At 36.3% G+C, this 22,798-nt stretch overlaps 1 protein-coding gene across 2 annotated transcripts in view; it reads right to left on the minus strand.

The window, feature by feature from the left end:
* Positions 1 to 819: 819 nt before the first annotated feature.
* TACR3 (tachykinin receptor 3) overlaps positions 820 to 22,798 on the minus strand; it is a 41,535-nt gene continuing 19,556 nt past the window's right edge. Inside the window, exons 5-6 of one of the 2 annotated variants that reach the window (XM_009506624.2) lie at positions 4,080 to 4,276; positions 820 to 1,135 (exon numbers count right to left, since the gene is read on the minus strand). In XM_009506624.2, coding sequence (XP_009504919.2) covers positions 820 to 1,135; positions 4,080 to 4,276 — 513 coding nt within the window. Of the gene's footprint in view, positions 1,136 to 3,955; positions 4,277 to 22,798 lie in introns of those variants that run through there. The other variant, XM_064450846.1, reaches the window with a different exon arrangement.

Consider the following 22,798-nt stretch of genomic DNA (forward strand, 5'->3'; position numbering starts at 1 on the left):
TATATGTGAATCTCCAGTTTAAAATCTTTTGAGCTTTCTGAAGTCAATCACAAATCTTCTGTTAGGGTCACTGGAGGAAGATCTACCCTTACCACTGAGATACAAAACTATAGGACATTCATCTAAGCAATACATCCTCCTGGAAGTACACATTCCTTTGGAGTCTAATGTTCACTAATATAGAAACATCACTAGAATTTAACTTAGTCTCTTAAGAGATTTTCTCCTTTTAAAAAAAAAAAAAAAATTTCAGATATATATTTGGAAAATTGTACTGTTGCAGACAGAGCTGAACTTCATTCATGTGAACTTCATTTTGTCTGTTTGCCTGGGAATAGGTATAAATTGTAAAACAATTAAATAGACTTGGGGCCCATTAGGTCTTCATTATAAAAATTTTTTCATATCAATCTTACGTTATTTTGTTATTGTAGAATTAATACACTCATAATAGAAAACATCGTACATTTCAGCCTCAATAAGTGAAGGAGCCTGTTACATTTTGGTAAGTGAAACATAAATGCCACAGGTCAAATACAGCCGAAACAATGTTTTTTCAAGTCATTGGCTTATTTTAGATAATTCCTACAAACGTTGCCATGTATAAGGTGTGAATGTGCTTTTGGGCTGATGCATACATGCGTCTTCAAATTCTTCTTTCTCTCCAAAGCAGAAAAGTGATGCCTAAAAGTCTCATAATATTTATAGCTAGGGTTTCTCAGTAGAATTATATTTGCTTTCCTGTGGTATCAATATCTAGTCCCAAAGGAGGAGAGCATTGTCCAGTGCTGCTCTTCTAACAACTGTCCCATGAAATGCTTAGGAATAATCATTTACTGATGTATGCAGTGAACTGATGAGACTTGAAGCTGTGGAGATGGTCTTGGAATTCCTCTGTGAAGAGCCATTGAAACTCGTGTCCCTCAGAGCTGCTCTTTTCTTATGGCTGGCATGGGTGTGGTCTCCATCATTAGCGTCGAACACCACTGTCATGCTGGAATCCATTCTGGAGACAGCGTATAGGCTACTTTGCCGAGTGGGATGAAACCTGGCTGCCTTGAGCTCTAGCTCATCATAGCTCGACACCTCAATGAAGGGACACCAGCGGAAAGCTCGCTTGAAGCCAGCTCGGAACCTGGGAGGAAGGATGCTTGGTAAAAGCCTGTGCGTGTGAAAGCCAGCTACAGGCCTTCATCTGAAAACGCACCATGCTGACAGGACACTGGCTCAGCTAATTAACTTTTCCCTACTCCTGTTTGTGGTGAAGTTAGTGGGAGTTTGCTTGACTAAAGTCTCAGTAGGGTAAAAAGGACAGTGGTAACAGCTCATTTCTGTTTCTGATTTTCTATATACTTTCCCTGCATTTTAGCATTGGTATTTTCCTCATACTCAATTCCCCTTCCTTTGCCTGTGCTTAAATAAAAAAAACCCACTTTCATAGCACTGTGTTCACAGAAATTGTTTTGATTTGACCTACCATGAAATCTGCACCTATAGATCCACCTTCTTTCAGCAAGAAACTTTGTAGCCACCTTTTCTCTAAAATACCATCCCAGTTTCCAGATTCCAATACCCCTTCTGTGTTTCTCTCTCTAACAGGGATGCTTAAAGGGGAATGATGAAATGACTAATAATTGTTCATAAAGAATATTTGGAAAATAATTTGCAACAATTAAAGAAGATACTGAAAAGTTAAACAGTGAAAGTTAACAATGTGTAAACAGGAATTTTGAGGCTTTAGCACATTAGTGCTTCCAATAGTCATACAGGGTTACTTCTTATTTCAATTCACAGGCAGTGGTTTACTGTAAAGACTATTATTGCTTTTTATGTGCATACATTTCCAGAATAGATGTTAAATACATTAGAAAAACAATTTGCTGTATATTTATGTGTAACCTGAAAAAGAACACCTTTTCACCTAGACCTAAAACTTATCAGGCTTTCTCACTTGTCCTGCTTCTCTTCTTTTTGTTTCAACAATGAGCTGTGTTGTTCATAGTGTCTGTAAGCTTTTTGGAGCAATGGTTCCGCTGCCACAGTGATGACTACCGATAAAAGTTTAGATTAAGTTTTCAGTGAAAGCTGACTGATCTCACTAGGAAATAACTTTCTTTCCCCCTCGATTTTTTAAAGTTTGCCACAGAGCTGCCACAAGATGACAAATGAGCAGGTAGCTTGCTATTTGGCATTCCTCTGTTTAGATGCAGTCCACATTAGGAAAAATATAGAAAGAACCTCGGTTGGAAATTAATTTAGTGAAAGAAGCTGTAAAACCTAAACATCTTTACACTGCATTATTCTTTGTTTCAGCTTCTATTCTCTTTCTCATTCATGGCATGGTTTTTCTGCATCTTGAAATAATGCTCTCTTTATCTAGATACGTAAGTAATATCCTAATTATCCTGGAAGATGAGGCTGGGGATAGGTGGTATAACTCTGATACTAGATCCAGCAGAATTAACAATACTGGGTGAATTGATCTGACTCCCAGCAACTGGCTGTATTTTCCTACTGCATGAAAAGGAAGCAGACGCTCAGGTTTCTTGATTTCAATATGGAACTTAATTATAAGAAAACTTTCACCAATGCCTCACTCTTGTATTAAATTGTGAAGAGGGTGACCTTTAGTGTGTCTCAAAATTATGACATTTTTCTTGATTTCTATTCTTTAGTGTAGACACTTAACTTTGCAGTGTACGAGTGTCACCATAAGACACATCAGAGATATTAATTTTTTATGAATAATGTCTTTTGTAACTCTGTCATAAAAAGTTTTTGAAGAAAATGGCAATGTTATAGAGGGTTTACTGCAGTCATTGAGAAAATATGAGGCCTGGTTCTTCCTCACCTTTATTTTTGAAGACACTGGACACCCAGTGAAATCTGGTTTCTATTGAAATTAATGGGAAGTTTGCCATTTGAGTTCGGATTTTGTTCTGGCATACTAAAAGTTTACGTCATCTTTAAACAGTTGTAAGTGATCAAAAGGGGCAGAAGGCTGTATGAAATCAGGCATTACCTTGACATTTTAAAAGGCTATGAATGTTAAGCATCATAAGCTATCTTCATCAAGGAGGCAGACTCCACCATTTTTACACCAATAAAAACTCAGCAGGATTTGGTTGTTTCATTTTCAGTTAGACTCCTTTTGGCAGGTATTGCATGATCTTTACTGGGGTTTTATAAGTATTTAATAAAATTAGTATAAAGCTTCTCAGCAATTAAACTTGATGCTGGCTCCTCATTCAAAAGAGATTTCAAATAATATTTAATATTACTTATTCAATACTGATTCATACTGACTTTGTGAACTAATTTATTGTTCATGGTGGTCTTCATCCAGTAACACTAGAAGAAATACTGAAAAATAGGATGGCCAGGATGGTGTTTGTTTAGATCCTGGTCCTACAAGCTGAAATGAAAAACATGGGTTCATTCTGCAATCCAAGAGTCTCAAACTGCCAAATATCCATAAAACCTCGCCAAACTCAACAAGTGCAGGGCCTTTGAAATTCAGAGCATAACGCGTTGCGATCAAACAGTACTGTAATTTACTATGGAGTAATGAGAATATAAATATCCGTTTTATTAGCCTGTTACAGACCTCAGAGCTCAGTAGAAATCTAATGGCGAGGTATAAAATATACAGTAAATCACACTTTATATTATATCCTTCCAGGACTGCAAAACAAATTTGCAGCTACAATTAGTGAGCGTACAGACTGCACTGTATATCTCTAATGACTGTCTTTACTTTTTTATTTTAACCTTTTGCAAGGCAAAAATATTAAACTGCTATAGATTTTAAATTTTGCATATGGAAATGGGAAGGGTTGGTCTCTGAATACTGAATTTTGCTCTGAAATTTTAAGTAGACTGAAGTATTTACTGTAAGTGCGCATTTGTTTTCCTGGGATTCAAGTAAAAACCTAAAGGAAGCGTTTGTTTTATTTTTTGTTTTCTTTCCCTCTAACTGAAAACTATTCAAGTGAAAATTTCTTGTCTTTTATCCCATTTAAACCATTTATATCCTCATTGAAGTTATGCATACCAACTGTTTCATAACCAGCTCTTACCTCTTATTAAGACAGCAGTAGATAATGGGATTGTACATTGTAGAGCTCATGGCAAGCCAAAAGCTGGCCAAATAGATTTGCTGAATGTATTTCCACCGATTTAATTGTTGATAGATCCCAGTAACTATGAAGTAAATGTGGTAGGGCAGCCAGCAGACAGCAAATGTCAGCACAACCACAATCATCATTTTTACCACCTGAAAGAAGGAAGTAATAATGCTATTTTGTAATAAACATTAGCTGACATTATATTTGGAGTAGCATTTCAACATCCATTAATAATTTTCTTGCATTTGATAATTAAAGCTAGTCAGAGCAAAGATGAATATGCCTTTATATAATTTTCCTTTTAACCTGACTTTCCTAAATTTCTGGTTTAGTGTTTTGGTTTAGGTTTTTTTGTTTTCTTTTTTTTTTTTTCCTTGCCTGGAGATCCTCTTTTTCCTAAGGAAAATAACATTAAAATCTTCTCTAACTTTATTTGTATTGATTCTTCCGAGAAATGTATTTGCTTACTTATATTTGACTATCTAAAAATATTACTTTTTTCTGTACACCTAATCATGGAATAAGGTTACAAGGTGTTTTATTTGGACACCTCATTCTTGCCTTTATTGACCCTGGTGTCCTTTTCTGTTGTGGTCTGCAAGTATATCCCTTGTCATCAGTTATTAAATGTGATTTGAGTAAACACTAGGTTGTAGGAAATGAGCAGCTTCAGTATCCTGTTTAATTTCAGAGGCTAACAATTTCCTTGGCCGGTGATCTTATTTGTTGTTTTCTGCAGGCATTGTAACATCTGTTAGCTTCCATAGTTTCCATTAAGCACAAATGAAGAGGAGCTCTGTTTTGTGCTTGAAATGCAAGAAGAAAAGTTGCGAGTCATGTAAACACGCACTCCTGTCTTTCCATCTTCACCTCTGTTAAATACTAGTCGAACTACCATTTTCAGCACAATATGTTACACGTTTACACAACAGATTTTCTTTTTGTAGGTAAAATGAAACCGGACATGCTAGGTCTGTGCTGGAAAGTCTCTTGTTCATTTGTACTGTGAATACTGAGGAATAATAAGGATTGCTACCAACAGTCTTTTCATTTCTCTGTACAAGGTGCCATTTCCTGCTCTTCGTTGTTTTGCCAGGGAAAAAAAATAGAGCTGAAATTTCCCATACCTACATGTCTTAGGTTGATGTCTTTATAAAATTTCAGCGAATGTAATTAAATAATTTTACATATAAATGTCATGGTGCCATCCTTAACTCATATTACGTCTTCCTGTGGGAAACATATGAAGTAATTTTTCATTTAGTATCTGGTACAAGTTTACAAGCTTTCCTTCTGGCTGGGACTGTACTGTACAACATTTTCCTTATGGGAATGCTTATTATTACTGATACATCTACCAATCATTGCTTAAAGACACAAAAAGTACGTCTGTCTGCACACACAACAACATAATTAATATTTCATTCTTCTAAAGCACTTTTCATCAGTTAATTGTAAACTATTGTAGAAGGAAGACCATTATTATAAGGGAAGGCAACGCACCAAAACATATCACTGTTACCTTTGGTGGTGTACATCTGTATCTCTATATCTAGGCCTGTGTAGATGTATATGGGACTGTATATGAGGTGTTCCTGGGGGAGGGAAGAGGTTGTGGCTGTCTGTGAATAGACATTTCTGGACTAAATTATATATCTGAAATGGTGCCATAAAAATATGTTGTCAAATCACAGTCTATCATTAAATGGTATGTCTTTTCTACTCCTTTGGACATAACTTACACTGTTGTCTGTTGGGGGTTTACACCTGTGCCTTGCACACATTCTGTAGGTAGAAGACTTAAGTCCATAGTTTTATCACACTACTTAAGTTTTCTGTCCATTGATTTACAGGTGCACTTTATTTGTTGCTGTGTTTTTATACCTGCCAGGAATGATAAGCATTACTTAAACACTGTTCAGGATTTCTGTAATTTCAGAACACTGTAGAGTCTAATTACTTGCCTTGATATTTAATTAGCAAGTCTTGCAGTACCAGCTGTGCATGTGAAATTATTCCTAGAATTATTTATCGTTGGAATATCATAAGTACTAAATGGAAGGATTTGAGGCCTGATATTTGCCTCCAAATTTTGAAAGTGTAATCAGGCAAATCCATATTTACACTGAATATTTCATCTGTACAGTGCTTAAGAACAGAAACATTGGAGCTTTTCAGCAATAAATGTAGTTTAATCCTGTTGAACACTGTGTCACTCATGCCCCAGAGCTGCTAGAAATCACAGTGGGAGTGCAGGTTGCCAGTTTGGCACACTAAATTGCGTTAACAATATTTTCAACAGAAAGTTGCTTGTCTTTTTTCTGGCATCCAAATTCTTATTGGCCAGTTTGCTGTGTTATATCAAAGGTCAAGCTAAGCAGTGCTTTGAGTCCACTTAAAGGTCTCCTAAGGGTAATAAACTTTCACAGGCTGTACAAATATAGCTTTTTTATTTCAACTGCTGCCCTCAAAACTTAACACAAAATGAATTAAGTTTTGGTTTAACCCAAATGTAATATTTCAGGTTTTCTTCAGGGAAACAGAAACCTCCAAACAACTATTTGCAATATGACCCAAAGAAAATCCTCAATCAAAAATTTTTTGTCACAATTTCAGGCAGTTTGAGTCTTATTTGAAGCCTTTTAATTTTTTTTTTTTTTTTAGTTTCTAGATGAAAAATGTCAGTTTACTCCCAGAAAGTCACATCTTTCCCTGCAAGGTTACTGTTTTGTTTAAAAAAATCACCTGTCTTTAAAACCAGTGAAATCAGCACAGATTTTTTTTTTCTTGCTGTTTCTGTCTGGAAATCCATGATTAAATATTAAGTCATCACCATCATGAAAGCAGAAATTTCTGAAGCAAATAGGTAAACTGGTCAAGTAAAAGATTATTTTAGATGGCCATTACTGTTTGATTTAATTGTCATTTCAGTGACTTGTTACTTCACAAGAGAGTGAAACACACTATATTCTTCATTATTCACATTTGCAGCAGTTTTTCATAAATAGCAAGAGTTACCTAAAAATTTAAATTATTCTTTTCCTCTCAGATAAGGCTGTATTAGTCTGAGCTTCACTGAAGTGAATGGTAATCTACCGATATGCACGTTTAGGAGGAGACATGCAATGGGGTTCCCTTATTAATGTGTCAATTATTTTTTCCTGGAACAAAAAGTGCTAATTTTTTAATTAAGAAAAGGGATGTTTAAGAAAAGCCAAGGTTGAATTGTCACTCTTTTGAGTATTTATATAATACAATGCACTCATTGTCATACTACTTAAGGAGAAGACAAATGAGATGTTGCAAGCCTCTGTCATAAAATTGTTTGAAACACGGGGCAGTTACATTTGAATTTGAAGTCAGTCGCTGAAGTTATGAGAGGAATTAAACAGCAGTACTGTGTCCTGGTTTCATCAGCTAAGAATGCGTATGTGTTGGAGAAATGGAGGAAAAGAAGAATAAGAGGAAGCTGAAAAGGAGGGAGATTATTAGCAATTTTCTTTCCTCTTTCAGAGACAGGCACGCACAGTGTGCATACATTACAATTTATGTAACCGTACGTACACGTAAGGTTATGTAACCATGCCTTACAGTTTACGGCTGCGGTTGTTGTCCATCCCCTTACTCTTTCCAGTGTTAAGTTTCGTTTCTTGATGATATCAATAACTATGAACAGAAACTGCCTTCAAGGTCTATAAACCCAGGGCACCTTGATTTTACTTGATATAAATCCTGCTGAATGAGTGCCAGTGAACTGTTAAGCTCAATTAGGGAAAATAAGTGAAACAGGCCAAGTATGAATTTGCTGCAAAAGCCTGATTGTCTCTTCCCGGCACACTGTGATGTTTCACTAAAGAATCTGCAATGACACTTTGCAGGTTCAGCTGCAAAGTATAAAAGAGAGCCTCAATGGGTTGTTTTCTTTGTTTTTGTGTTGGGTTTTTTTTTTGGAGTGCTTAGACCTGTGGTTCTGACACTACAAAGATCTTATATTTTGTTTCTTTTTCATATGCCTGTTCTGCTTTATTTTTTTGAGATGACCATTTTTCAGTTGTTTTCTCCTCTCTTCTGTGTTGCATAGAATTCGTTAATAAGAGTTTGGTCTTGTGTGTTAGGAAGCATTTCTGAAGCAAGCAATCCAGAAAATCCCCGAATTCAGTTGTGCTTAATGTCTAGCTCTCTTCCTGACACCGTTTCACCACAGAGTTTTCCAGAATGTGTGACTGCAGTGAACATCACCAACCTGTGTCCCAGTGGCACCATTTTCTCCTGGTGTTCTGTTCAATCTCCCTTTGTGTATTGTGGGTAGCATAAGGTGGGGGTTTTTTTCTGTTCCAGGGTTTTTGTTAAAATGAGTTCTGCTGAGTCTCTCAGTTGTGCAAACTTTAGGCAAGTCTTGAGGCTATGGATTGTGATGGAAAATCAACATTTGATTTTCATCGACATGTTCTGCTGATATTGATGCACTTCTGCCTATGTCTAAGAAAAATTGTCTATAAAAAAAGTTTTTATGTGTTTTGTAGTCTTTTTTCGTCTTTTAAATTATTCCTTTCTGGGAAAGAAGTATTCTTTCATTAATGAATGATATGTCATAAGAAAAAAATGTATTTAAAAGAACAAAACAGACATAAGTTCATTGGAATTGGAGTTCACAGATTTGCTTTTGTTGTGAAACATCTGAAGCAGTAAAAGTGAAAAGGAGCTCACAGGTTCTGCTACACTTGCGAAGAGCAGCAAATACTTTTTTTCCCCCTCCTGTTTTTATTTTGCATGAAAAATAGCTAGAAAAGTGAGTCTGACTTAGATGTGGCATTGAGAATAGCTCTTGAAAGATTAGGAATAAAATATACTTTTATGAGAGACTCAGTTGATGCTGGAGGGCTATAGCAATTCACATTGCAAGGCATTGATTTGCCATCAATACCTAGACATAGGCCAGGGAATCATTTCTTTTTCAATCTGCTCTGCAGCTCCTTATTACCTTTCTAAGTCATCGTTGATATTGCTGTTTCTACAAGGCAAGGAATTTGGCTTCTGATTTCATGTGCAACAATATACTATATATACACTATAACTTCATTAGTTTTAGAACTTCTACTGCTAGGTGTCATGCGTATGTAAGTGAGAAGCAGAGCAAATACTTTAAGAATCCATACAGTACAGGAATCTCTTGGTTTACCCACTCATGGATATTATTTGTCCATGTGAATACAACATAAACACAGTTCACAGATAATCTCTGGGAGTCATAACGTGTTTCTCTTTCCGCTCTGTGCTCTTTTGGAAGAAGTAAAATACCAAACTAGCATTGCACAAAGTATTTCTCCCAGCACGTTAGGATGCAATCAGTAAATCCACTTGCCAATCCTGGGGACATACATGGCACTTGTGCAATAAGCACCAGAGAGAAGGGAACACCATTATATCTTTTGCTTCTCCACAATGCTTAGTTGGAGTAAACTATTTATCTCTTGCAAGAGAATTAGGATTCAGTCGTAACTCTACTGGCATTGGTACAGAGATCAGACTCTTCCCCGAGACAGCAAATGCCGTGGGTTTTCATATAATTTTGACAAGCTCAGGGGTTTTTTGTGCTGTTTCAGCCCATAGAAAGGATAGATTCTTAATAACGGAGGGAGACGCACATGTAGAAGGAGAAAGAATCAGAGAGCTTGGAAGTCTTTCAATCAAGTAAGGTACTTGTCAATTCCAGTGCTCTACAAATAATTTTATTCTTCTGGCTTACACTTTCTGTCCATTTTTTCTCGGTTGCTTGAAATAAAGAAACTACTTTTTATTTCAGTTTGCATAATCCCTTGCTGCAGGCAGAATTCGCAATCACTTATTTTATTTAAGCTGTAAAGGTGAAAAAGTTATTCTGTTCTAGTAAGAAGTAGCTTTGAATCAGCTAAAATGTGGGGTCCCCCCAAATCAAAGCAATTCCGACATTTTTAATGAATGGTCTTAGCTACTGCCATTTTTAAATAACACTTTTCAAGTGTTGCATGGAAAACATCTTTGACAGTGACTTTAAGATTCTCTCAACATGTCAAAAAATATCTATTGCAGTGAAGGAAAGGGGTAAATCTTTTGCTCAGAAGTTCTTCCTTGAGAAGACAAAATTTTACAAGCATCTGATTGGGGGCAGGGAGGAAAAGTTGCCACAAGTCTTATGTCACTTTACCTAAAAGATTTGTCTTAATTTCTCAAGAGAGATTGTTAGATATTAGACAACATGACAATGTTTGCTGCTCAAACTAAAAGAGTTTTTTCCTGTAACCTAGATAAGAAGTAAAGGTAGGTGGCCTTGTATCATTGCCTTGGTCTTCAGCATGGAGTAGCATAAGAAGTTTATGTTCTTTAGAAAATTATTCTGAGTGGCTGTTGTGGGATGTGCATTACTGGATATGTTTATCCACCAGAGATCTAGTGCTGAAAAAAAAAAGTGAGAAGACTGATATAGTATTTTTATACTTAAAATTCACATCATCAATTATTTTACAACAGTTTCCTTCTGTAGCTATGGCTTGGAATGAGTGATAGGGTACACTTTCCTTCTGTGTACCCTGTGTATCCTCTGCTTCCGAGCAGAGATGAGATTTTATGTGGGGAAAACAACATATCTTCTTTTGTTTTCCCAGTAGAGGTAGTAGGTTCTTAAGTCTACTTTCTGCCACAATCCTGAAAATGTTCTGGGACCTTTAATCCTCATTGAAGGCTCTCCCAGAACCTTGGTAATGTTTTAACACTCTCTTGAATTTTTCATATAAGACTTCAGAAGAATTGGCACATGTGAATTTTTTTCTCTTGGAAACCAGGCCTTATACTGAACAGTGCAATAAACAAATACAGCTATGCTGAATTATGCCAATGAATTACACAAAAGTATCCCTAAATGTGGTCTGCTTTATGTGGGCTTCTATTAATGGAAACTGCCCTCCTGAACCTAAAATGAGACGGCTACATTTGGTTATCTCCAAAACAGGTGCACAGACTCTTGTTTCGTATGGAAAGCCTACAGTCTTTTGGATTGTTTTATTTTCAGCTTATTCACTTAGGGGAATTAAATAAGTGATCTGTAGAATTAGAAACAATTTTAATGTTTACCATATTTCTCTATAATTTTGGCACAAGGACATCATGGGAAAGAATGCAGGTTATTTAATACATAGTTTGAAAAACCTCTTTCTTCTCTTTTCTATTGCTAGGAATAAAATTGTGTTGCCTGAAGATGAAATGAATTATTCCTAGACTGTATTTGTTTAAAATGCATGGCAAAATTATGTTTGGAAAAAAAAACCACACAATAAAAGCTCTTCTTTTATGGCCATCATAATTATGCATATGCAATGGTAGTCCACATCTTTCCTTTCAAAGGTCAAAGCAAAAGTGTTTATTACTACCTAAGAAAAAACAAAACAAACAACCAAACAAAAAAATATCCCCCAGTCCTATTTTAATTTAAATTGAGTTGAAAAGAAACTGTTAATGTCAGTGATGCCTGAGGCATGTTTTGCATTAGATGCCCATAGTTTATTTTTGTTATTCCACAAATGACAGTACAAGGTTATGAATTTATTAGGAGAAGTAGACTTGTAACTCACATACAGAACATTTTGGAACTGTTTGGTTGGTAAAAAGGGGGTATATGTTCTGGTCAATTATTCTTGCTAAAAAGCATCAGGAGTGCCATTGTCCTGACAGCATCCACTATTTCTGCATTTGCACAGACATTTTAGCATTGCTTCAAGTATTAAAGTATCCACATTGCTTGGCTATAATGGTCAACATACTGATCGTTACTGCTCTGGTTTGATACTCCTGCGGAATAAGGTATAAGCTGACCCATGCCAGGGTGGCTGAAACCGTTTCCTAGGAAACCTGCTCCAAAGCCTGTAGAAATCAAAGAAACTCTCTCCATCCACCCCAGAAAATGAGTAACATCGTAAAGGTGCTTTGATTAGGTTGTTTACAATGTTGAAGTACAGAAACTTCTAAAGCATGAAGTACTTGAGTTAAAGGATTAAATTTGTTGGGTGAAGGTATCAATAGACCTAACACAGACACCCCTCTGTGTGTAGGTCATAATTTTCACCTGCTTTTAAAAAGCACATTTGGAATATTGTAAGTTCTCTGCAGTTCAGCTCCTGCCACCATCTGTGATGTCTCTGGGATATTTCACCTGGTTTCCTCTTTGTAAGTCTATGCTGTAGTGGGAGTTTAGTGAGGTCTCTAATGCTAAGTCTTAAGGAAGGAGTCACATAGCCTTCTGCTTTAACTCAGGAAAAGTTGTGCTGAAATTATGTTTTGTTTTTACGTGAATAGCAACCTCTAATGAATGTAAAAGTGTATAAGTGCAATATTGGAACGGCAGTTCTGCTCTGCTGAATATACATTTCTCAGCACCTCAGTCCTCCAAAATGACTGATCTGTGTCAGGTTTCCTGGACATTTCACCATGCAGGTGCTGGGCCCCATTCCAGAAAGCTCAACAGATTCAAAACTCCTGCTAAAATTAATTTGTTCATGACTTTCCTATAGGGACTCAATGAGGTAGGGGCTTTTTCTTCTCTCTCTCTCTTATCTGTATATACACACAGGGCTATACATTTGGTTGCAACTTAATATACCTAATGGGATAAGTTTGCAGATTAGATGAGACACATTTAGAGACAACAAAAGACCTTTTGAGGTTTTCAAGGCTTGTTTGTATGCTGATGAAAGAATTTGCTTAGAACTTAAAGAACGTACTTTGTCCTGAATGTGGGATATTAAGGTTATCTGTCTGGAGGGTCAGGTCCCAGTCTTGATCTTGGGAAGAACTACACAGAGGAAATGAGGGATGTCTTAAAAAAAACCCAGATCCATAGTTTTAAACATGGAGATCATAATCTCCATGCTTAAATTTTAAATTTTGAAAAAGAGACAGATTTGGTTTTCGTTTGTCTTTCCGGTAAGTATCTTGGTTTTATTATTAAGGACCATGTATAGTTCAGTTCAGCAATGCATTTAAAAACACACTGAATTCACTAACATTGGAGTGGTTTGTTGAAATTTTTGGTCTGTTTAACCCAGTGTTATTTCCATTCCTAAAAATGAGGCATTATTAAACAGAAATTTTTGTCCGAGGACTGTAACTAGACTTAATATTTCACATAATTTTTCTGCCACAAGTGATCAGAACTATAGAAATACAGAGGAGAAGCATCACAGAAATCCTAAGAGCGCAATCCTGAGCCTACTCACTGACCATGCAGAACTGGTCTGTTAACTCTGCCCCTGATCTGGGGTTGTTGCCAGCAGTTCAAGAAGAAAGTTTTAACCAGAAAACTGCCATCAGTGTGTCAGTAAATACTTACACTGTGCAAGGTTTATGCACAGCATAAAACCGTTTTTAGAATTTAATGTTCTTTTACTCCCCTGTGGTTGCTGCTTGAAACATGGATGATGAGCGTGGAGTGGATGTGTTCACAGTTCATAGCAGAGTTTCAGGAAAACTTGAGACAATGAATGGAAGCTGGTACTGTTGCTGAGTGTGCTGTAACTATTTGGTAGACAGAGAGCAGAGCAGGGCAGCTTCCAGAAATTTCATTACATTTCACTGTTTTAATGCTGTTTAGAAAATGATCAGGAGGTCTGACTTTGTTTTTACCTCAATAGGAAAACTTGTTCATAATGTGGGGAAATTATTAAAACGAGAACAAATTCCTGGAAAGAAAAAGTTTCTTCTTTTCAGGAGAAAGGATGAACACTGTTTTTCCAAAGTTATAAGCCCATAGAATAACTCTATAAGAAATATTTTGGTTTTAATATGCAATGAAAATAATTGCCCAGTACCTCATGACCCTAGGCAACTGCTAAGCATGTGAAGAGTGAGACTATAAAATTAAAATTATGATACACGACATTAGGAATTATTTTGCTCACTCCCTACATTTTCAGTTGGTATTCAGTTCATATACTTGGTAAGGGAAAGGGTTTAACAGAACTTTTTAAAACTTAAAAAAGAAGTTTTCTCAGACTATTGGTTATGCTGTCTCATGCTGCTGGGAAAAAAGCCTCTCTGTGTGTATGTATTTAGGGAGGGGTCTGACACATTGTCATTAATGTGTTGATTTTGCAAGAATTTAAGAATTTAATTAATAGTAAGTAAAAATGCCCAAATCAAATTTTCCTGTCAATACTCTGTTTGTATTCTTGCTGAAATTTTTAATAGCTATGGGAACATATTACCAATCAAAATAGGAAAAAATATTTTCTTCTACTAGTCTTTTCACCAGAGAAATATTCATATGATGTTCTGGTCCTTATTACCCTCTAGAAGCTTTTCTTAAGCTTATGAGAAAATAAAGTACAGAAATCCCTATTCTGCAAGCTTTTAGCTGTAATAGCAATTACTTGCAAGTAGTGAATTTTACTATTGTGTTAACAGCAATTTGGTGAGTCCAGCAGAGCATCTGTCTTTATGGGTATGGGACAACTGCTCAAAAAGTTAGTGGAACACTAATACTTGCAGTCTGGTCTAATAATCTACTTCATGACCAGTGCTGACTCACCCATGCGTAAAGAACAACAGAGAGAATTACCATCAGTGCTTCCTAGGAAGCATGCTAAGGAGCATGCTACATCCCCTTGTGTTACTCTGTCTACAGTGTTACAAAACCAGTCTTAGGCATGTGTAACAGTTCAGCTTTATTAGGATTGGTTTTGCATTTACCTTGTTAACATGGATATTTCATATTCCCATAAATTGTCAGAGTTAAGGATATTATAATAAGAGGTGCCCTGAAGCAGAATCAGAGGAAACATATCTTTAGTTATTAATTTTTACAGGTAACTTTTACCTGTTGCATTTCACTACTGGGCACAATTTGTGAAACATTTTCCACTGGAAAGGCAGTAGAAAGAAACATTTTTTTTTAATTAGAAAGTATTTAATGTTAACCTCTGTCCAAACCAGGGTATATTCTCTAAGTGTCAGTCTTGAGGTTGGCCTCATTTAATGTATTTAGTAAGGAGTTTAGTAGAGAAGGATAAGAACATGCCAAATAAGTTTGGTGAAAACGCACTTTTGTGCAGCTTTGCTGCTATAGAGGCATAGCAGAGGAAGAACTTGGATGTTGAAGAATTGCAGGAGCAGAAACACAACTTAAATGCTAATCTCATATACTTATTGGGGTATCTGTAGTGATTGTCTCTCTAACTGGGGTTGTGGCAGTGACAGATACCACAAAGCAGAAAGAAACGGCTGGGTGGGTATTGTGCTGGTTTAGGGGATTGTTTTACACTGTTCTTCCATAGGTAGGATCATACTCAGAAAAATTCTGGAATTTGCTGAATTAAGGACTAGTAAAATTTTCTGCTGTGAGTTGTGGAGTGAACTGCAAGGAATTTTCCTGCAAGGAACAAATAAGGTATTAGGATGTTTCAGACGAGGCATTTTCAATGGAGACAGGAAAGCATTATTACCACTGTGCAGGACCATGGTAATACTTCATTGCTGGCATTCCTTGCCTGCTTTTTGACACTTATTCCATACAGATGTTATATAAAAGAAGACAGAAACACTTGTTTCTCTGAATTTATGAGTCTATGATTCATTTATGTAATGAATGTAAGTAAAAGCTGAGAGAGGATATGGCTATAAAAACATCTGTAGAGATGGCACTAGTGAGGGATAATAAGTAATTATTTAAGCTAACAGAAAATTATGGCATAAATATAGCTGTCCATAAATAAATTTAGCCTGGAGACTGGAACTCTAGGAGTGGTGAAATTTTTAGAATGCTTTCCATGAGATGTAGCAATACAGAAGGCAAAATGGTTTTAAGATGGAGATTTAAGATGGTATTGGAGGAATTCTGTTAGGGTTGCCTGTCATGACAGGTCTTGGGCCCTGAGGCTGGTTCCTGTCAGGTTTTCATTTAACATTTTAGCATTGAAAGAGACAAACTGACACTTAAGGAATAAGTGGAAAAAGCTCTGGACATAGTTCAGAATCTTCCAGTGCCTGGCAAACAAGGGCTGAGTTTGCTTTTGGAGGAGCCTTTAAAAGCTCCTGAGAATTTCTTCTTCCTGTGTTGTTTTTTCTTTACTTTAAGCAAGAAATGCGACAATGTCAAATGCAACCCCAGATAAAACTGATGTTTAAAACGTGACATGTCTTATTGATATGAAAATCTTCAAAGGGATTTAATTTCTAGAGTAGTTTCATAGAGTCTAGCATATATGGCTGGGTGAGTCTAACCTCAGAGGAGACTGACTTAAAAGTATTACATCATAAAGTTAGACTAGATTTATGATAGGGGAAGCAAAGACAGACTCAGAGCTAATCAGAAACTTTTAGTTCAATTCTTCGTATTTTATATAGAGGAAAGACATTGTATGAGCATAACATGCTGCCACTTTGGGTGGTATTTTTGTCACACCTTCAGCTGCTGAAGGAATAAATCAGTGGACATTTCAGTGTAAGGACTGGAATCATTAAAAAGCATCTCTTTTTTTGGTTGTTGACTGACAACAAAGCAGTGGAATGTACAGAACTGGTGCTAGCTGGAGTAAATTGTTCTTCAACCTGGTATTACTTAGCCTCTTTGCTTTTTGAATGTGCTGAAGAATACTTGCTAAATTTATGAATGGCTGCACTGAAATACAGCTGTGTTTTTCCACCACGATAAAGCTTGGACCTACAAGGCAATCATAATACATCAGCATTTGGGATAAATGATAATTTAAATGTAGCTGTATGAAATTTCAGATAGACAAGCAATATAACCATCCACACAATATAAGCCATAGTGATATGTCTGTTAGATCAGTGAGACCACCTGTTCTTAAAATAGGGTTTATTTCTCCAGCTCTCTCTTCTCTGCTATTTCTGTTCTAGCGTACCTCTATCTTTTTTTCTCCATTTTATTTTCATTGTCAATCTCTGCAAAGTTAAAGAGTTTACAGAAAAGGATTACTGATGGACCAAAAAATTACACAGGGACCTATTTTTTGCATGAGGTGTATATTATTCATAAAAAATTGAATTTCTGCACCTCATTTCTGTCCCACGATAGAATGGGTAGGTCATTTCACTTATCACTCTCAGAAACATAAAATCAACCAAAGCGAAGGGGTACCTTCCCAGGGGCGAAGCACACATGTCCCTTTGTGTATGTTTGCACAGTTCTGGAGTGGGCATCTTATCAGTATATAAGCAAAGTGCGCCTACAACACATTGGCAGTAATTTCTGTCCACGTAGCACAAGCACAAACGAATCTACAAGGTGGAAACATTCATGAGCCATGAATAAATAAGCAGTGGGAAAGGCATGATGGCAATATAACTGTCTTCCAGAGTCTGCTGTTATATGGCCATTTTGGATGAGCTGTAACCCAGATGCCTTCCCCCTGTATCTCTGTGCTCCAGGATTTGGTTCTTTTTGTATACATAACATGGAGAAATGAATATTTAGACATACATGCAGCCTTGGTAGACCATTACCTGAATAAAGGCCAAAAATTTCTGTGGTTATTACTGTTTGACTTAAAAAAAAAACATTCATAGGCGATGATTCAGTATGGACTAAGGTGTCATCTGTGAAGATCTGCCTATCCTTTGAAGTCTGTAGCACAAAGCTGTGTATAGCAGTTGATTGCAGCTGGTGTTTTTAATGGCATTTAAGTTAATCAAGTTATATTGACTTTCTGTTGTACTAAACTGTCTGACTCCCTTATACTGTTTTGGAAATGGAATATAACATGTAAGTTATGGAGTTAGGAATGCTGGTCCTCATGCTGGGAAAAGCCTAGGAGAAGATGGATTGCCTAAATAAACGGGAAGATACTGAACTTACCATGTCTGTGCAGTCCCCTGGGGTAGCAATTATTTTCCAACCTTGAAGATGTCTGAACAAATGTCTAGGATAAGAGTGGAGTTTGAAGATGGTGTTGACAAGAAATAGAAAGTCACATGCAAGACAATTCCTTGGACCCAGAGTGTCAAAACTTGATGTTTCTCGTGGCTAGATGCAAACTTTCACATGAGGTTTTATGAATGGTGTAGTATCTAACTGGTCTGTCTGTCTAGACTTAGTGGTTGCTTGTTAACAATAATGGTCTTTGATTTCAGAATTTCTTACCATGTTACATGTGAATTCACAGTGTAATATTCTCATCACCTGTTTTTGATGAACAAACTTTATATTATGAGTATGGTCTTGTTTTTCCAACTCTGTGTCAGCCTTTGTGGGTGCTCATAATCAATTCAGTTACACGAGTTTTGATGCTACACTGTAATGTTGCAGGTTTTAACTGTCTTGTCTTTTTTTTTTTTAAATGTAACAAAATATGCCTCTTAATAAACTACTCGATAGTGAAACAATTTAGCTTCTTTCATCCTAATCTTGTCAGCTACCATTTAATGCCAGCAAAAATATAATTATTTCTAGCTATTGATTTTCTGTTTTGTGCAATATAGTATAAAATGCATATTAACATGATTTCATGTCATGTTCATATGTGGTAAAAAAAAAAAGAAAAAAGGGACTTCTGCCTTTTTAGTTGCACTGAAAGTCAGTGAGAAGTCAGGAATAATATGCCGAACTATATTTTTATAGCTGTACTGCTATGTAAAAAAGGATCATAATGACATAGGACTGGATCACAGCGTTGTCCATCTATCCTACTATTCTGTCTCTGACAGTGGCAGTAGGAGGTGCTGTTTGGGGAGATCCCATGAACATGGCCATTTTTCTCTTCTGTTTTCCTAATACTGCCCCACCATCCAAAACTGTATTAGAGAGGGGTGCATCTCTTCTTCATCCTTTCAGTATCTATGAATTTATTGCCTGTTAATTTGCCTAATGCCTTTCTAAACCTTCTGAGATCATAGCATCTGGCAGGAGAGAGTCTCAGAAGCTCTTTACCGACTCTTAAATTGCCCTCTCTTAAAGTGCTTTCTCTCCTACCTGCTTTAAACTGCTCTCCTATTAGTTCTTGTATTTCAGGATTTGGTGACCTACAGTTCTTCAGTCACTTTTTCTACCACCTTTGTGATTCTGTAAACTTGGCCTTCTTGTAAACTTGGCCTCCTTCTTTCCAAACTGAGAAGTCCAGTCCACCTTAATCTCATAACACCTTTGATCATTTTAGTTGCCTTTCTCTAAATCCATGAAAGGAAAAGAAAAAAAAAAAAAGAACAAAACAGAGAAGTACGTATGAGTGCCTATGCGTGAAATGTTCACACAGTAGTTCTTACAGAGACCATTTGTTTAGATCCTGTCCTGTTGCTCACTTCCATAGTCTATGAAAGAGGGGAAATATTTCATGTAAGTATTCCAGAAAATTATTTAAAATTGTTAGGATGCCTATTTGTAGTATTTACTTTTAGTCCTCTAAGACTTTGCCTGGATGTTTCTGTTTATCTAGTATAAGCTTTTCACACAGTAATTTTGAGTGATTTTTGAATCACTAACCATTCTGACCCTCACTTGGAAAAGTGTCCTGCTGTCTTGATTTGGCTTCTCACACTATGTAATATTTCAAATTCATATTCAAAAGTGGTTCTCATAACATCATTATTCTTACAGTCCCACATTGTTTTGAATATTATTTTCTTTTTAGATGGAAGTCTTAAGTTTTCTACTTTTTCATTTTCTCCTCCTCTGTGTTGCATATACTGTATTAACTAATTAAATAGATGCATTTGACTGTAAATGGATATGGGATGTCTATTTTTGCTGTAAAAATACATATATAAAACTTTGAAAATTTCATTATGTAGTTAGGCTGGTAAACCTGGTTATCTTTTTATTGATTCCTGTAATACTCTGAGTTATTAGCAAACATACAGGGTTCTTTTTTCTGTCTTTACATGCAGATTTGCAAAACACTTTTGATATTGGAAAAAAGTGGCTTTTAATCAACCTTCATTGCAGTAAGAAGTTGAGATGACACCTCAAGCTGTGTTAGGAGAATCAAAGAATACAGGCAGAGGCATAAGTATGGAGGAATCATGAAAACTGCTGAAAAAGATGCACATTAATGTATTATCGTGAACGTAATAGAGGTAAGGGGAACTGTAAATAAAAGATAAAAGTTACGGAGATTATTTTCTGTTCTTCAGTATTCTTTCTATTGGGACAAGGCAACAGAATCTTCTGAGAGAAACACTATTTTTTCAGAAGACAATTGTATAAGAACTGCATCTCTTGACAAAGACAACAGTAACCCATTGATTTTATTTACAGTACGTGACTATCCCCTTACAGGATAAGTAAAGTTGGAAGAGAGATTGAAACAAAAGGTTACACAGAAAAACAGTGTGGAGACAACATCTGAGAGCAATTCTTCACGTATTTGCGTTGAATATAAAGAACACTTTGGCCTAGTAAAACTGACAGTAATATTATGAGCCACCTATATAAACTTCAGTTATGTATGACAGTATTGAAACTATAGTTCTGCCTGGTGAGAATGGGAATTGCAGAATAAATGATGTTCAGCTGAACATCGGTCAGTCTCATGCCAGGAGTTCAAGAAGAAGGGTTAATGGCTGCAAAGTCCCCACATGTTGTGAATGTTCAGAAGTTCAAAAGACTGATGTCAAGCAAATTTAAATGGGTCAGTCCCTGAAACATTTGATCTGTCAGGGAGGAAAAAAAGGATTAATGATGGCAGTCTCATGCAGTCCTGAATTTGTAAAAATTTCAAGTTTTTGACCCTTAAAGATACTAAGCATGACTTTGTGTTGCCCAACCTGTAGCGTGTATTGTGAAACTCTTTGAATCCTTTGTTCTGTGGTGCTTTCAGAAGGATTCAGGGTGCATTGCACACACATATGAAGGGATGAGACTATCGAACTACTAACAACTTTCTCAATCTTCAAATCTTTTCTTGGCAAACATTGTGTATTTTAAATGTCTTACATGAATGGTTCACTACCTTCTTAACATTAAATACCATTTCAAACAATCCTAATTAAGCACCCTTTGCATTGCATCCTTGCATAATATGAAACATGCAGTCAGTTATTTTGTATTTCTCCTTCGTTATAAGTGCAGCCAGTACAGACTTTCCGTATGTCTAGATATCTGCATGCTAAATAGCAAGAAAAACAGATGATTTTTTTTGTTTAGATAAAGGAAAAGCAATAGCTCTGTTATCAGAGGCAGGCTGAGTGATAGCTTTATTTGGATTCCAGCCTATTAGTTTATCTCCATGAATGACCAATTAGGATTCATCTTTCCAAATACCAGTTATTTAATAAATCCTGCTGGAGAGCACAACAGTGGAACTGAAAAGCTGTCATGGAGCTCTGCCAATAAAGTCACTGATGCAGTTACAATATATCTGCACATAATTGAATCCCCTTGTTGCATGTGTTGAAGGCATGCATTCCAGTACTCTCACATTCAAAATCCTTTAATTAATGATGCTACTCCTTGTCTCTTGCGTATGTTTACAGTTCTAAAGAGGTGCTGTTTTTAAAGTATTCAAGGGATGTAATTGGACCCTTCATAGCATATAGTAAAAGCTAGATTTTATCTTCAGAGACCTTTAGTTTTTATGATATATTTATTTTACTTAGTCATTATGATAACAGGTGCTGGAGTTCTGGGATCTCCTGGTTCTCCAAGTTAGCTTTTAATAACTTTCTTTCCACACTTGCTTTTGCAAACTGTGTTTGTTACAGAAAGTGGTTACTCAGTTTGTCTTTACAGTCAGACCCCAGGCACCCTCCACTGAGCATTTGCTTTCTTTTTTTCACTGGCTGAAATGGCAGTATTGGTAATAGCACAGTTAATTAACCAGTGAAATCTTTTCGTGCTTATGCTCTGTAGGAAAGGTAATGTTATAACTTTGAAAATACACTTTTGGGTAAGTAACAACATGCATGACAAAGGCTGTGGTGGTAATGTTGGACTTTTATGGATAATGTTCGAGTGAAATGATGATCTTCTGAAATGCTTTCAGCATTTCTGGAAATTGGTCCAATAATTTCACTTTGGGGCAAATATGCAAAGCATACTGGTTAGTTTTCCATGATGATTTTTCATCATTGCCTCTCCATTCACATTCCAAATAATCTTCGAACTGTTACAAGGCAATAGTAGCAATAATACGAGCCAAACTGCATTTTGCTTCCTTAAGAGAGGCTAGCATTTTCTCCTCTTAAATAAGCTATGTAAAAGCAAAAATAAATAACATCTTTGGTTTCACAGGAGGCATTGCACATCATACCACAAAGCTGTCCAGGCATGTCTACCATTCTGACAACTGAAACTTGCCATAGAAAGTTTTGCACTTGTCTCTTCTGAGTCTGAAGATGTATGAATGAGACAATTATCCTAATCTTTCCTTTCATATATCCTCTGCCATAACAACTTTTTCTGTGTAGTGTGTGGGGAAAAAACACTTTCGTATTCCTGGCAGTATCCTGAAAGAAATTGAAACATCAGTGTTCTCCAGTATTTGCAGAAGTTCTCCTATTGTCTCAGGACCCAATGTGCTGCACTCTGTTATTACTAGAGAATGGCAGCACATACCACTGTTCAAACACATGCACAGTATCAGGAAGCAAACTAAGCAATTGAAAATGTGCTCATCATTGTGAGTTAGAAGTTCATGTATGGGTACTATTTTTTTCAAATCTGAAAGGTTAAATGCATTTTAGTATGAAAA

The sequence above is a fragment of the Phalacrocorax carbo genome, chromosome 4 (assembly GCF_963921805.1).
Source record: "Phalacrocorax carbo chromosome 4, bPhaCar2.1, whole genome shotgun sequence".
Lineage (NCBI taxonomy): Eukaryota > Metazoa > Chordata > Aves > Suliformes > Phalacrocoracidae > Phalacrocorax > Phalacrocorax carbo.